The sequence below is a fragment of the Drosophila santomea genome, chromosome X (genome assembly GCF_016746245.2).
Source record: "Drosophila santomea strain STO CAGO 1482 chromosome X, Prin_Dsan_1.1, whole genome shotgun sequence".
In the NCBI taxonomy this organism is placed as follows: Eukaryota; Metazoa; Arthropoda; class Insecta; order Diptera; family Drosophilidae; genus Drosophila; species Drosophila santomea.
The window spans coordinates 9,297,170-9,311,641 of record NC_053021.2 but is presented as its reverse complement, the minus strand read 5'-3'; the positions used below and the strand labels follow the sequence as shown (position 1 = coordinate 9,311,641).

General features: G+C 51.6%; 3 protein-coding genes across 5 annotated transcripts; 1 reads left to right on the top strand and 2 right to left on the bottom strand.

Annotated features, from left to right (window-relative positions):
• Positions 1 to 730: 730 nt before the first annotated feature.
• Positions 731 to 5,225, bottom strand: LOC120455919 (probable ATP-dependent RNA helicase DDX46). Its single transcript, XM_039642428.1, has 5 exons — positions 4,986 to 5,225; positions 4,631 to 4,921; positions 3,217 to 4,435; positions 2,095 to 3,095; positions 731 to 2,029 (listed from the first exon to the last, which is right to left on the bottom strand). Exons 1-5 carry the CDS (start codon positions 5,000 to 5,002, stop codon positions 889 to 891), a joined length of 3,669 nt encoding a protein of 1,222 aa, XP_039498362.1. The 5' UTR covers positions 5,003 to 5,225; the 3' UTR covers positions 731 to 888.
• Positions 5,226 to 5,326: 101 nt separating this feature from the next.
• Positions 5,327 to 6,974, top strand: LOC120457226 (p21-activated protein kinase-interacting protein 1-like). Its single transcript, XM_039644600.2, has 3 exons — positions 5,327 to 6,183; positions 6,246 to 6,322; positions 6,386 to 6,974. The coding sequence occupies exons 1-3, from the start codon at positions 5,431 to 5,433 to the stop codon at positions 6,912 to 6,914; spliced, it is 1,359 nt and encodes a 452-aa protein (XP_039500534.1). The 5' UTR covers positions 5,327 to 5,430; the 3' UTR covers positions 6,915 to 6,974.
• A 105-nt stretch (positions 6,975 to 7,079) lies between these two features.
• LOC120457223 (histone deacetylase 6) lies at positions 7,080 to 14,471 on the bottom strand. Of its 3 annotated transcripts, none has more exons than XM_039644595.2 (9): positions 13,619 to 14,471; positions 12,295 to 12,591; positions 12,090 to 12,220; positions 11,846 to 12,029; positions 10,999 to 11,270; positions 9,526 to 10,933; positions 8,877 to 9,473; positions 8,645 to 8,732; positions 7,080 to 7,824 (listed from the first exon to the last, which is right to left on the bottom strand). In XM_039644595.2, the coding sequence occupies exons 1-9, from the start codon at positions 13,619 to 13,621 to the stop codon at positions 7,439 to 7,441; spliced, it is 3,366 nt and encodes a 1,121-aa protein (XP_039500529.1). In that variant the 5' UTR covers positions 13,622 to 14,471; the 3' UTR covers positions 7,080 to 7,438. The 3 variants fall into 3 exon arrangements, with proteins under 3 accessions (XP_039500529.1, XP_039500530.1, XP_039500531.1); XM_039644596.2 differs by lacking the exon at positions 13,619 to 14,471 and adding an exon at positions 13,349 to 13,451; XM_039644597.2 differs by lacking the exon at positions 8,645 to 8,732 and having other exon boundaries at positions 7,688 to 7,824; positions 8,916 to 9,473.
• Position 14,472: the final 1 nt, after the last annotated feature.

The window sequence follows — 14,472 nt, the reverse complement described above, 5'->3', positions numbered from 1 at the left end:
ATATAGTATATATATAAAGAATTTTAAAAAAATTATATACTATACATACCATTTTTTTTTGTTTTTTTTTATTGTATAATTTAGCACATTTCATAGTTCTAACTAGACTTGTACATATAAAAACGAAGAAATATGAAGGTATCGGATAAATATATATATATACATATATATATATCTATATATATATATATTGAGTGCGTGTGCGTGATTTTGAATGAGTAGCCATAAAAGGAAAACCAAAAAATGAAAAAAAAAAAAAAAAAACACGAAAAACCAAACTCAAGCGCGAAATTCAATAATAATTTTAAACGAAAGCTAAATAAAATAAAATAACAAATAGTTTTGTATCGAATGGGATTGGAACACTAAATCGAGAAAAGCCCAACATTTTGCCGACAAATTAGTGCATAAACAATGTAAACCAATTAAAAAAAACGTCAAATTTTTTTCATAAAACCAAAACAAAATGCGCATAATAATATTTATAAAAAATTATAATACATACCATTGATAACAGTACATGCCCAAGCTCATAACTACATTTAAATTTAATTTTAGTAGTTTCTAGACACAAGAAATACTGTAGCATGAAAATCAATTGATTGCAGCGCTCGAGTGCTGGCGGAGATATATAAGTAAATAATAAAAATGCAGCGAAGAGCAACAAAAAGTAAGAAAACCAATTTCGAGTTCTAAATGGGTCCGAAAGTTTTAAGGGAAACAAAGTGCGTGTATCCAATTAATTTATTGGGTTTAAATCAGTTTGGGCATTTGGTACAGCCCCCAATTGGCCACAAACGACGACTCCTTCCTTATGCATATCTGATCTCGTTCCAAAGCACAGTAGAATATCTTATCATAGCGGGAGGCTTAGTGGGGCGTCCAGGTCTAGACCACCTTGTAGCGACCCTTGTTAAAGACGTGATGGGCGGAGCTGAGCTTGAGCAGCTCCTCCTTGATGAGCCGCGTGATCTCGCGCTTGGCCTTCTGCACGGCCAGTTCGCTGCAGCTCTCGATGGCCAGGTAGAGCTTCCGCTCGCCATCCGGCGGATTCTTGCCCTGCGGCACGTATGTGCCGCGCACGGTGAGACCCGCCTCCGAGTACTCGGAGATCTGGGCGAGTGCCTCCTTGGACGTGACCTTCCAGCGCGCCTGCTGCGGGAAATCGTTGATCTCCAGCTCCTCCTCGTATTTGGTAAACGAGTTGGTTGTGCCGCCCATCAGCGGGCCCAGTCCTTCCTCATCCTCCTTGGGCTGGTAGTTCAGCTTGTTGTTCAACTTGGCGGCCATTTGCTCGGCCACCGTGCGAGCGGTCAGCAGTGGTGCGGCGGCTCCCGTGACATGCGGTCCCTTGAGCATGGGCTCCACAGTGACCACGCTGCCCTTGGTGTCCAGGTTCTTGCTGCTGTTGATCTTGGAGGCCAGTCGTTTGGCCAGCTCCAGTTTGTCGGAGCTCAGAGCACCGCCCATGGCCACACTTGGAACACCACCGGCTGCGGAAGCCGAGGCCGCAGCAATGGCAATATTGGCAGCAGCAGCAGCTGCCGCCGCTTGTGCCGCCGCCGAGGCCAGTGCCGGATTACCACCAGAAACTGCCGCAGCAGCAGCAGCTGCCGCCGCAGCAGCCGCCGCCGCAGCCGTGGCCGCGGCCGAAGTATCTTTAACCGTGCGCTTGGCCGCAAAGATTTGCTCAATCTGCTGGTCAATATCCTGCTCGATGTCCTCCTCATCATCGGAATCGGCCAGTCCCAGGGCCGCCTTCTGCAGCTTCTTGCTCTCCTTGACGGCATTGAACTCCTGCTCGTCGAACTTGAAACCCTTGCCGCTGAAACCGCCGCCCGTGTGCACCGTCTTGCCCTCGGCCTCCTGGAGCGCCTTATACTCCGTCCACAGCGTCTGCAGCTCGGCGGGAATCAGTGTGCCTGATAGGTCCAGGGCGCGGATAATGTCGCCGGCATAGCGTGATTGTTCCGGCGTGATGAACGTGTAGGCGCTACCCTTTTTGCCCGCTCGACCGGTGCGACCACATCTGGAAAAAAAGGTAGGCACATTATAGTGAGTATATCCCACGCAGTTTTGAGTAAGAGAACTCACCTGTGAACATAGTCCTCGTAGTGATTAGGCACATCGTAGTTGACCACCAGTATGAGATCCTTAACATCCAGGCCACGCGCCGCCACCGAGGTGGCAATCAACAGGCGCACCTTGCCCGACTTGAAGTCGATGATGGTGGAGTCGCGATCGAACTGATCGATGCCGCCGTGCAGGCTCATGCAGGGATACGATGCCTTCATGAGGTCGCGCAGCAGGATATCGGCGTTCTCCTGCTTGTCGACAAAGACAATGATACTGCCCGCCTCCTGGTAGATGCCCAGCAGTTCCAACAGCTTAAAGAACTTGGCATCGTCGTTGAGAATGACCACATTCTGTTCGACATCTTTACACACCACCGACCGACCGCCGACGATCACCTCGATGGGCTTCTTGAGGATGCGTCTGGCCAGCGCCTCCATTTGCCGTGGAAACGTGGCGCTGAACATGACCGTCTGGCGATCCGGTCGCACATTGTCGATGATGCGCATCACCTGCGGCTCGAAGCCCATGTCGAACATGCGATCTGCCTCGTCCAAGACGACATAGGTGACGCGACGCAGGTTCGTCACACGTCCGGAATTCGCCGCCAGCATATCGATCATGCGACCCGGCGTGCACACAATTATCTCGGCGCCGCGCTTCAGCTCGGCAATTTGCTCGGAGATCCCCGTGCCGCCGTAAACACAAACTGGCCGCAGGCCCAGCGACTTGCTAAACTTGCGGATGTCCTTGCCAATCTGCATGCAGAGTTCGCGAGTGGGCGCCATTATGATCGCGATAGCGCCGTCGCCATCCTCCAGGCTCGGCTGGTCCAGAATGTGCCTAAACATTGGTAAAATGAATGCCAACGTCTTGCCACTGCCAGTTTTAGCAATACCTATCAGATCCCGTCCGGACATGATGGCCGGTATGGCCTGGCACTGGATGGGCGTGGGCTTCTCGAAGCCCAGCCGTCGCAGCACGTCCATCTCTTTCTTGCTGACGCCGCACTGCGCCCACGTCTGGGAAAGATTGCATAAAGAGGATTATCATTTAGGGCAGGCTTTTGGCAAACGAAAACGGAAAGCACTTTGTTTAAACGGTCGAAAACACGCACACGATCTGTATCTAGTTGGAACTCACCTTGATGGGCTTTGGACAGCCTTTGCCCTTCACCTGGATGCCCTCGAGGTCGGAGCGGTACTTCTCCACATCGCCGGCGGTCATGCGACTCAGTTCCGGCACCTCGACATAGAAATTCTTGCGGAAGGGCGCATACGTAACCGAGGAATGATCGATCTTGGCCAGCTCCTTGCGGTGCTTCATCGCCAAATTAACGGCCGTGTCACGTATGTCCTCCAGTTCGTCCTCGCTGGAGTATTCCAAGCTGTCCATGTTTTGTTCTATCAGCTCGCCCTTCTTCAACGTGGTCGCCTTCTTTTTCGCCACTCCAGTGAGGATGACGACACCCTGCGCTTTAGTGGGTGGATTGACGAAATTGTTCACACGCCGCATCTCGTTGTTGACCTCCTGCATGTAGGCATCCAGTGGATCAATGTCGTCTTCTGGCTCGGCTTCGGGTTGCGGCTTTTCTTCCACTTCCGGTTCCGCTTTGGCATCCACTTGCGGCTGTTCCGGCACCATCTTGCCCTTCTCCTCTGCTGCTACGGTGGGCTCCTCAACGATCTCCATTTTGACCACGACTGGTTCGGGTTCCTTTTTGATCTCCTTTTTGGTGTCCACCGGCGGTGGTTCCTTCTTGATCTCCCCCTCGGTTTTGGTGGCCAGGCCAATGCCCAACTTGCCAAATGATTTGCTAAAGGTGGGGCGCTTGACGGGCGAGAACTTCGACTCGACCACGTCATCGTCGAAGCGCTTGCGTATGCTGTGGAACTTGGAGGGCGGCGAGTCGGGTTCGGCGTCCTTTTTACCGCTGTCCAGCGGCGGAGCGGGATTGCTGTCGTCCTCCTCGGACTCGTCCTCCAGACTCCATTTCTTTGCGGACTTGACCACCGCCGGCGCCACGACGGCCGCCTTGGTGTCCCGCTTGCGTTCCGCGCGCCAGCGTTCAATGCGCTCGCGCCGCTTGATCATCTCCTGCTCCAGGCGGCGCTGCTGCTCCTCCTTGTCGATCTCCTCCACCTCCTCGTCGGAGGAACTGGTCGAGGGCACTGGTATGATCAGCGGAGCTGCTGCGGCCGCTCGCCTGCCGTCCGATTCCTTTTCTCGCTGGCGGTCACGCTCGCGATCCTTGTCCCGTTCGCGCTCCTTGTCCTTCTCGCGCTCCCGATCCTTCTCCCGTTGCCGATCGCGTTCCCGATCACGGTCACGATCCTTGTCCAGGCGCCTGTAATGGGGCGAACTAAAAAGAGCTTGTCTTTAGAGGATGTATGTTCTATTTTGCCTACTTTTTAGTCACATAATCGAAAAGAACTTTAAATTAAATTCTAAAAACTTTCTGCAGTTCAAAATGCAATTTAGATAATTGAAATGCAAGTTTAGGAGGATAAATCTGTATGCATAGGCAACATTTTTGTAGAGGGAATCGCATGCTTACTTGTCCTTTTCGTAATCCTTTGACCTGGAACGCTTTCTCCGCTTCTCGTCGCGTCTTCCCCGATCGCTGATCATGTCCTTGCCGCGCTTCCGGTCATCGCGCATGTTCCGGGAGCCGACACCGCCTCCGCCTCCGCCGCCGCCGGCGCCACCGCCATTCCTGGACTTGCCCATGTCATAGTCACGGCTGCGACTATCGTGCCGGTTGTCCCGCTCCCGATCCCTGTCGCGCTCTCGATCCCGGTCGCGCTCCCTCTCCCGCTCCCGGTCGCGCTCTCTGTCCCGATCGCGTCTTTGCAGGAGAATAAAGCGATTAGTTGACCTGTAATCAATCAATTGGATGGGCCAAAACTTACCCGGAACTTTTCGACATGGCGGTTTCTTTGGGTTACTGGTCGCCGGTTTGGCGCTGCCACGCCTCCAAATCACGGACGGTGCTGGATATGCGCAGTGCCCACTGCCTTTAGTTGCCCAAACACGCCACGCAGCACAATGCAGTTGTTTTTATACAGTTATTAGCGAATTTTCATTAGCAACATTTCACAAAATACAACTTATTAAACGTTAGAGATCGCACAAGGGCCAATCAAAGTTATCGATTACACGTAGGGCAGCTCTATTACGCTCTGTTACGCTGCACTCGTCACTGTTAAATAGCAGGTCTGCCGGCCTGCATGCGAACCACTAGTTCGCTCCGAATCGGCGTTGCCACTCCGCTCGCACACGTGTTGAGCGCATAAACAAATTCTTGATTAGAATTCAGTTCAATTCTCCGACAAACAATTACCAGAATTTGCTGCCATGCCGCCGGACATCGAGATCATAGTGGGCACCTACGAGGAGTACCTGCTGGGCTACCAGCTCATCGAATCGTCGGATGACGGCGATGCCGGAAAATTGCAGCTGAAACAGACTTTTGCGGACAGATCCCATGCAGGATCCATTAAATCGGTGGCCGTGCAGGGACCTTGGGTGGCCAGTGGCGGCAGCGATGACAGGATCTTCGTGTACGACATGCGCACGCGGAAACAGTGCCAGATCCTACTCTCCCACACCGGCACAGTGAACACACTGCAATTCTCGCCGGACCTGACGCACTTGCTCTCCGGGAGCACCGATGGCCATATGATCGCCACACGCGTTGGCAGCTGGACCAGGGAGGGCGATTGGAAGAAGGCCCATGCCGGCCAGGCCGTCACCCACATAAGTATCCATCCCAGCAGCAAGTTGGCCTTATCATTGGGCGGCGACCAGGTGCTGAACACCTGGAATCTGGTCAAGGGCCGCGTCGCCTACAAGACCAATTTGAAGAGCAAGACGACGCTGGGCAGCCAACCGGACTGCCTGTCGTGGTCCACGCAGGGCGAACACTTCACACTGAGCGGTCCCTTGATCCTGGAGATCTGGGACATTAAGAGTGCGCATGTGATGCGTCGCATCAAGATGCCGGCAAAGCCCATTTGCGTCACATGGCTGGACGGGAACGAGTGCCTGACTGGCCTGGAGAACGGTAGCATTGCCTGGGTTTCCCTCAAGGACGAAGATGATACTCCAGTGAGTTTCACAGTCACTCATTAGCCTGGTATCCATGGTACTCAACTGCGCTTTCTTTGCAGCCCACCATCATTCCTGCACACGAGGCGAGGGTCAAGGTCATCGCCTATCTGAACGAATCACTGGCCACCGTCTCCAGGTGAGTTATGCAATGGAAATTTAAAACGCTATTGGTTTTTGTATACATGTTTATCTTTTCCAGCGCTGGTGAGATTAAAGTCTGGAAGGTCGACAAGGAAACGCGCAAGCTGGAGGAGATTGCCAGCACCAACATGGACTGCCGACCCACAGGCTTGGGTCTGCTGGATTTTAGCCAGTTTGGCAATGTCCGACCGGTGGAACAGCGCATCAAAGTGGAGAAGAAACCAAAGGCGAAATCGGAGCCTGGCCAAAGTGCCAAGCCAGCGGGATCGCGGGGATTCGTGACCATCGAGTACGAGCAGGATGAGAAGCTGGAGGCCGAGAAGGAGGATGATGAGGAGGAGGAGGAGAAGGAGGCAGTAACCACTCCCAAGACGAAGCAAAAGAAGAAACAGGCAAAGAAGGCGCCGCTGGAACCCGAGGAATCCTCCGAAGAAAGCAACTCATCGGAGGAGGAGAGCGAGGACTTCTCCGACAGCGACAGTGACGGCTCCAGTGATGGCGGCCACCGGAAAAGGAAGCCAAGGAAGCGCAAACAGCCACCGACGCCAGCGTCAAAACGAAAAGTGAAGCAGCAGAAAAATAAGTAATCTTTACTAGCTTCAATTCTACTTTATGTTATGACTATCAATAAATGTTGAGTTAATCTAGAGATATAGCTTTATGGCGAGTGAGCTGGGATTAGCTGGAATATGAATAACTCCAACGGAAACTAAGAAGTTCGATCTCTTTCGCACGACTTGAAACACTTTGTATTCTAAAATATACTCGAAAAACACTCGAACTCTTTATTAGATCATTAGTTGATAACTTTAACAATTTGTATTTGTATAAATGGTAGGGAACCAGGTGCCAGGTGCCAGGATCACCAGTGGATGACCGGCTGTCAGCTCCAGCACGTTTCAGGTCAATTGGGATGCGGTATGCACACATTGCGGGCTGCAGGATTGGATGGGGTTGCTCAGTGGGCCAGGAAGTAGTGCAATAGGTTAAGATAAATGCGCTCCAGCAGCGGCCAGAGGTGCTCGGCCAGGAACTGGATCAGGTGTCTGAGTGGCGGACAGAGCGCGCACAAGTAGTCCGTGAGGGCGTCCAGCACGCGGATGGCCAAGGGTCAGTTGTTCCGCTCCAGTCGCAGGCAGTAGCTGCTCCCGGCGACGCCATCCCCCGAGTCCTCATCTCGCCCATCGGGGCCCAGCGCATAGCAGCCATCCTCGCGCCGCGCACAGCCATGTGTCCAGGCCATCGGCTCCTGGAACTTGTCCACGTGCAGCGGATTGAGGTAGGCATACAGGCGGGGATGGTCCACGTACGCAGAGCATGCGTAGCACCACACGGACAGGTCGGCCATGCTCATCGCCAGCGGATGCTGCGCCACCACCGCGTGCTGCTCCATGTGGGCGTTCATGTAGCGACCGCAGGCCACCAGCCGGCAGCTCAGGCACACCCAATTCTCCCCCGTCGATCCGCAAACGCTGCACGCCGCTCCGCTGTCTAGTGCTGTTTTGGATGGAAGATCGTTGAGAATATGTGTTAGTTCAGAATTGGACAGTGAGCATCTCCAGAAGCAGTTTCCATGCAGGCAATATATTAAATATATTTAAAACTAAAATAAAACTTAATAATCAAGTCACACAGGAGACTTTTGGATGAAACCCGGAGATCCACAAAACGCAGCATTCAAAACGAAGATACATTCTTTTTCGCAAGAATTTCAATTCAGCAATTTCAATTCAAGCAAACACAAAATACAAAAGAAAGCAGCCGCCAAGCACAAAAAGCAATGCAAGCCAAATGCACAACAAATCATAAAACAATTATAAATAATTTAGAAAAATAGCCAATTTTCAATATCAAGCACCAACAGCAAGGAAAACAAGGAACATGTAGAGAAACAAGTGTCCTTAAAGTAGTCCAAAATAATAGCACTTCCTGTAAATGATTTACAGATTTTTACAGATTTAAATCCCTATAAAGATAACTATTTACTTAATGTATTTGAAGTTATATAACTAATCAATAAAAATTATTAACTTGAGACAACTATGCAGTGCAGTGTTTTCTTATTTCTAATCATACAAATTTTGAAAAAAAAAATACAAAAAAATATTTTTTTCAATTTAAAAGCAGATTTTTAGAGAATTAAGCTGCGAATATTTAGAGGTATTCCACTTTAAAATCGGGTCTAAATTGGCTGAGTTATGGATGTTATGAGGTAGAAATTGTCGGAAACTTTCTTCTAGCCACACAACGAAGTGCTATTATTTTGGCCATCATTTCGAGGCAAGGGTGGAATCTACTCCGGACTGGATTGGCTTACATTGGGGCGCCTCCTCCGGACGCAGGAGCCTCAAGTGCGGACACGTCTTGAGCGGATAAACGGCGAACATCTCATTCTGCTCGAGGGCCTGATACGCGAAGTTGGATCGGGATCGAGGGGCAGAGATTGAGGCCGCATGGGAGTGCACGAAGATTGGGATTGAGATGGAAAAAGGCACGAAAAGAAGGGATTAGTGGCGAGCTGAGGGATAAAGGCAGTGCTGTCCTCGTACCTCCTTGTTCTCCGCCAAGTAATCGGTGAGCGTTTTTACCTTGACTTCGGGCTGATCGCCGGCTGGTCCGCCCGCCGCTCCCGAAGCATCGTCATTTGAGATATTCAAGTGTCGCAAGGAGGCGGTAAGAAAATCCTCGTTGTTGTTCTCGCCCACGACGGGATCGCTAGGCAGCCGCCGTCCGACGAACTCCAGCGAGCGCCAGTGGTTGCGCTGCACCTGCAGGCACTGCTGCAAAGATTCCACGCAGCTCTGGTAGGCCACCGTTGGTGGCTTCTGCAGCGCAGCGGCTCCCAGCTGGGGCGTCGGCACGGGATCGCCCAGCAGCGTCTTGGTGCACATCGTCATCGCGTACGAAATGGAGTTCACATTGTAGCCACCCTCCAGGCAGACGATTATCCGACCGCTGGCCAAAGCCGACAGCCAGTGGGTGAGCATGCCGTAACCCTCGGGCGTCACCTTGCATCCGCCCAAGGGATCGCCGATGGCGGCATCAAAACCGGCGGATACCAACACCAGCTGGGGATTAAACTCGTACGCAATGGGCATGATCAGCTGCTGGAAGGCCAGTGCGTACTCCAGGTCACCCATGCCCTTCTGCAAAGTAAAAGGCTCGTAAGTGTGCATATCAATCCAAATCGAAACCCACCTTGTTCCAGGGTATGTTCACATTGAAGCCCCTGCCGGCACCCTTGCCCACCACATCGAAGTTGCCATCGGGTCCCTTGGGGAAGAAGGCGCCGTGCTCGTAGCGATGCAAGCTGATGTAGAGCACCTTGGGATTGGACTCGAAGATGTGCTGCGTCCCATTGCCGTGATGAACGTCCCAGTCCACGATCAGCACGCGCTCCAGACCGAAATCCCGAATGGCATACTGCGCCGCAATGGCCACATTGTTGAAGATGCAGAAACCGTGCGGCTGATCCTGCTCGGCATGATGGCCTGGCGGACGGACGTTGCAGATGCCGCTGCGGGACTCGCCACGCAGCACACTGTCCACCGCCTGCAGCACGGATCCGGCGGCCAAGGTGGCGCAATCGAAGGTGCGCGGATGCAGGTACACCGAGTTGTAGATCGCGGCAGCGCCATACAGATCCTCCGGCTCACGGCCCAGCAATCGACGCACTGTATTCACATGGGCACGTGTGTGGGCCAGGCACACCTCGTCCGTGGTGGCCGCTCTGGCGGACAGTAGCTTCATCCGCGGCAGCAGAGCGTACTCTCCATGCATCTTGTGGATGTGCTCGATACGCGACGGCTGCTCCGGATGCCCCGTATCGTTGAGATTGCAGTGCAGCAGCATCTGGGCATCGTAGGCATAGCACACCCTCACCGACGGCACCGATAGCTTCGTCTCCGTGCGCAGCACCTGCAGACGAGCAGCATTGCTGGCCATCTTTTCCGGTGGCAGCGGAATGGCCGTATCGCGCGTTGGGTAACGATCCACCGGCGGTGGCCCGCCAATCCAATGGCGCAGCACCTTGTGCAGATCCTGCTCCTTATCCCGGTCCTGCAAGTCGGCGCCATCGTAGGTCTGCTGGAGCTGCAGACACCGCCAGTGGGGTCGGTGCACGGCAATGCAGCTGAGCAGGGCCTGGGCGAGTTCCGCACGCGGCAGAGGCACTGTCTCCACCAGCGGCGGGCAGGGATCACCGAGTAGGGAGCGCAGGGTCAGCGCTGCACCCTCGGCCAGCGAGTCCAGGCAGTAGCCGCCCTCCAGAACGACGGCCACCCGGGCATCGGCCAGTCGCAGCAGAGGATTCAGCAAGTGCGGATAGCAGGCCGGTGTCACCTCCATCTCGCCCTCCGGACAGCCCAGCGCCGCATCATAGCCAGCCGACACGATGATCAGCTCCGGCTGGAACTCCAGGGCCACCGGCAGCAGCAGCTGCTGGAAAATGGCCAGGTAATCGCCATTGGTCATCCCCGTCGCGTTCAGCGGCACATTGAAGTTGTATCCCGTGCCCGCTCCCGATCCAATCGCATGGTAATCCGACTCGTGCAGATGCGGCCAGAAGCTGCCGTGCTCGAAGCGATGGATGGAGAAGTAAACCACCCTGCAAACACACGAAAGTGAATGATTTGATGTATTCGAATATTTAACAGAAATTGGCAAACTTACCTGGGATCGTTGTAGAAGAACCGCTGGGTGCCCTGCCCATGATGCACATCGTAGTCGATGATCAGGATGCGCTGCAGCTTGTGGACGTCGAGGGCGTGCTGGGCGGCCAGTGCCACGTTGTTGAAGAAGCAATAGCCATTAAACTCGGCCTTCATGGCATGGTGACCCGGTGGCCGGATGATGGCCATGCCATTGTGCGCCTTTCCGGCAATCAGATGGTCCACCAGCTCGATGGTGGAGCCGCTGGCCAGCAAGGAAAGCTCGAAGGTGGACTGCGTGGAGGGAGGCGGATAAGGTTATCAGTGCTCTATATATAACAAACTCGTAGCTAGTAAAACACCGTGAATCTTATCTAGAACGGAATAGTGTAAGTACGAGCTCAATCAAACGAATTTACAGTGCGCGTCAGATTGCAAGAGGATTTAGCTAATGAAATATAAAGTAGTAACCACTTTGGGCAGTAAACTCGTAAATCAGAATAATAACCAAAGTTTGAACAATACCTAACAAACTAATTAAATATTACTCCATACTAAAAACCAGAATTCACTTAACAAGAATGTATCTGAATTACAATCAGGGAATATATGAATTTTAAGTTAGGAGGTAAAGTCATTAGCATTAATTTATAGAAATCTCAACTATATACATCTATGCACCGCACTGTTCCTGTGCAATGGTCCGCATCTAATCTAATCTGCTCCAATTTGCATTTATCAAGCAGGTAAACTAAAAACAACGCAATCTTCGCAAGCAATCAAGCGCAAATACAATAAAATAAGCTAATTGGATGCCTGGCACTTGGATGCACTGTTCCCATAAGATTCCATCGAGAGCGATTGCTCACCGGATGAATGTAAATTGAATCGTAGCGGGAGCTCAGCTCCTCCATGCGCTCGTCATCGCGAATCCCGGAGGTCGCCTTCAGCCGCTCGAAGTGCTCCTCGGCGTGCAGGCGCAGTATCTCATCCTTGGTGGCCGATCTCGAGGGCAACTCCAGGCAGCGCTCCGCCAGATTGAGTTCGCGGCAGCTGGAGAGGATTAGTAAACACAGATTAGCATAATTCGTTGTATATTGCTTAAGTACTCACCGTTCCAGGACGCGTGTGAAGCGCTCGGGACACTCGTAGTGCTCCTTGTCCCACAGGCAGCAGTGCTGGCTCATGGACTCATCGTAGATCAGGGCAGTGGGTTTCCGCACCAGACCCTTACAATTGACAGCCTGAAAGAGTTAGGTTTGGGGTTAGGTTTTGCACGAGGATAGAGGATGGAGGATAGAAACCAGATAGCACTCACATTCTGGAATATATCCGTGACGCTCTCATGCGCGCTGGAGCCCTGATTCTTGAGCATGTTGTTCCGTGCTCGACGTTTTGCCTCCAAGAGCGCTGCGTTCGGTTTGTTCGTCTTTCTCGGATCGGCGGCATTAAATCCGCCGCTGATACTGCCGCTGCTGCCGCTGGCAGAGCCACCGCTGATCACTCCCGCCGCCGTCGCCGCCGCCCCTGCCGTGCCCGTCTTCGATTTACTGGCCATTGCCCGCGTCTGAATCTTCGCCTGCTGCGCGCTCCGTCGCGTGACTATGGGCGGGCTCTGCGAAAACGAATTTGAATCTTTAGTAACCAGCTTCAGTTGGGTAGACAGATATGCCCGGCTAGTGTCCAGTATCCGAGCAGTTTCTAGCGGGGATTCATGCATAGATGGATCTTGACTGCTGCTCCCAGTGGCGAATTTGAATGCCCACTCGAGTGAGACAAGTGCTCAGGCATTCAGTTCCAGTTCCCTAACGCTTTTCAAACAATGCTATTTTCATGGTATAGAATGCTATAAAAGAATCGACGAATATTACTACGTAAAAAATATACACATAAACCCATAAGGTCTGGGCCTTTTTCTATCGGAGATTACGAGTGACACACTTTTTGGGCTCTAGATTGCCACTAAGCTTGGTACAGTTTTCACCAAATAACGCGCACTGGTTGTTTTCACAAAAATGCGATTTTATCTTAACAAAATATGTAGAAAATGTTTTTAAAAATATGTTTGCCATAAATTACATTTACAACAAAATCAAGGATTACTATAACTTAATATTGCATTTTTTATTTCCAGCTCAAGTTCTTTAACTTTTTCGGCTCACTCCTTGGAAAATATTTTTAGTATTTTGAAAACAGAAGTTTTTTTTTGCTACTGCCATGCATTTAATCAATTTTTTGGTTGTTTCATTTATAGAGGTTACACTAAGATCTAGAACCTCAAATTAAAAATTAAATTTTTTTTCCTTATGCGGATGTTTCACTTTATTGTGAATTTTTGTAGCTTTAGCTTTATTTGGCCACATGTAAGCAACCTTGAAGGACTCTGGAAGTGTATATGGTGAGGGTTCTTCAGGCGGAGGCTTCACTGCGCTTCCAATGGGCAAGCCGCCAACTGTTTACCACAAAGTTTGGACTGGAACTGCGGCCATGGAGGAGCTCGAAACCTGACCAAGAGCAAGCCAAGCTTGCACTGTGCGCGTGTGTGTGTGTGTGAGTGGTGTGTGGGTGTTGTTGTTCGGTTGCCACTGCCGCTTTTGGCCAAAACAACTCGAAAAAGGCGGCAATAATCCGCCAGCACTCACCATGCTTGTGGGAAAACGGGAACTCCGCTAACGCCAAGTGGGATTCCGAGTTGGTAAGCAAAACCAAACCAAACCGATGCGATCCGAAGCAAGCCAAATCCGTATCCGAATCCGTGTCCAAATCCGAATATCCGGCACTGGAAGTGGAGCAACTGGAGTGACTGGAAGCGCGGGGGAGCGGGACGGAGTGATTCACAGCTGCTTGTTGTTGTTGTTCTCGCTCTTTAATATCGCATTTACAGTATTTATTGGCTGCTCCTCTTCTGCTCCTTGACTCCCGTTACTTATCGATTCCTTGCAGCACACTTTTCTGTTATAAATTAGCCGTCTTTTCTTTGAGTACTATAAATTATGCCTACTCTATTTGTATCTCGCTCTAACAGCCGTTCCGAATGTTTGTGTGTGTTTGCGCTTCAATTGCTCTGCATTTGTAATGTTGCCTTTTATCGTTGTTTTTGTTGCTTCCTACGTGTGTTTGTTGCTTGCAAGCACCTAATACTTAAAACACTGTGCAACAAAATTAAGCTTTAGCAGGCGGTTTTCTTTTGATTTTCGGTAACGTTAAAGCTGCATTCGTGATTTTAGCGTAGCCAAACTTGCAGCAACAGTAGCAGATACATAGACACTGCAGCGCGCACACACACAAGCACACGCGGGAAATCAGAACCTGAACCAGAAATCGCACACAAACGCACGAGGATGTGGGGCGCGGGGCACGGGGCGGAGAAGCACTGTGGGGGGCGGCGAGGCGGAGCAAAAGAGACAGTGAGAGCGAGAGACAGAGTGAGAGAGACGGGAAATGCTGGAGCGCGGGCGGAGCGGAATGCAATGTTTGTGTGACGTCTTCTTCTTGC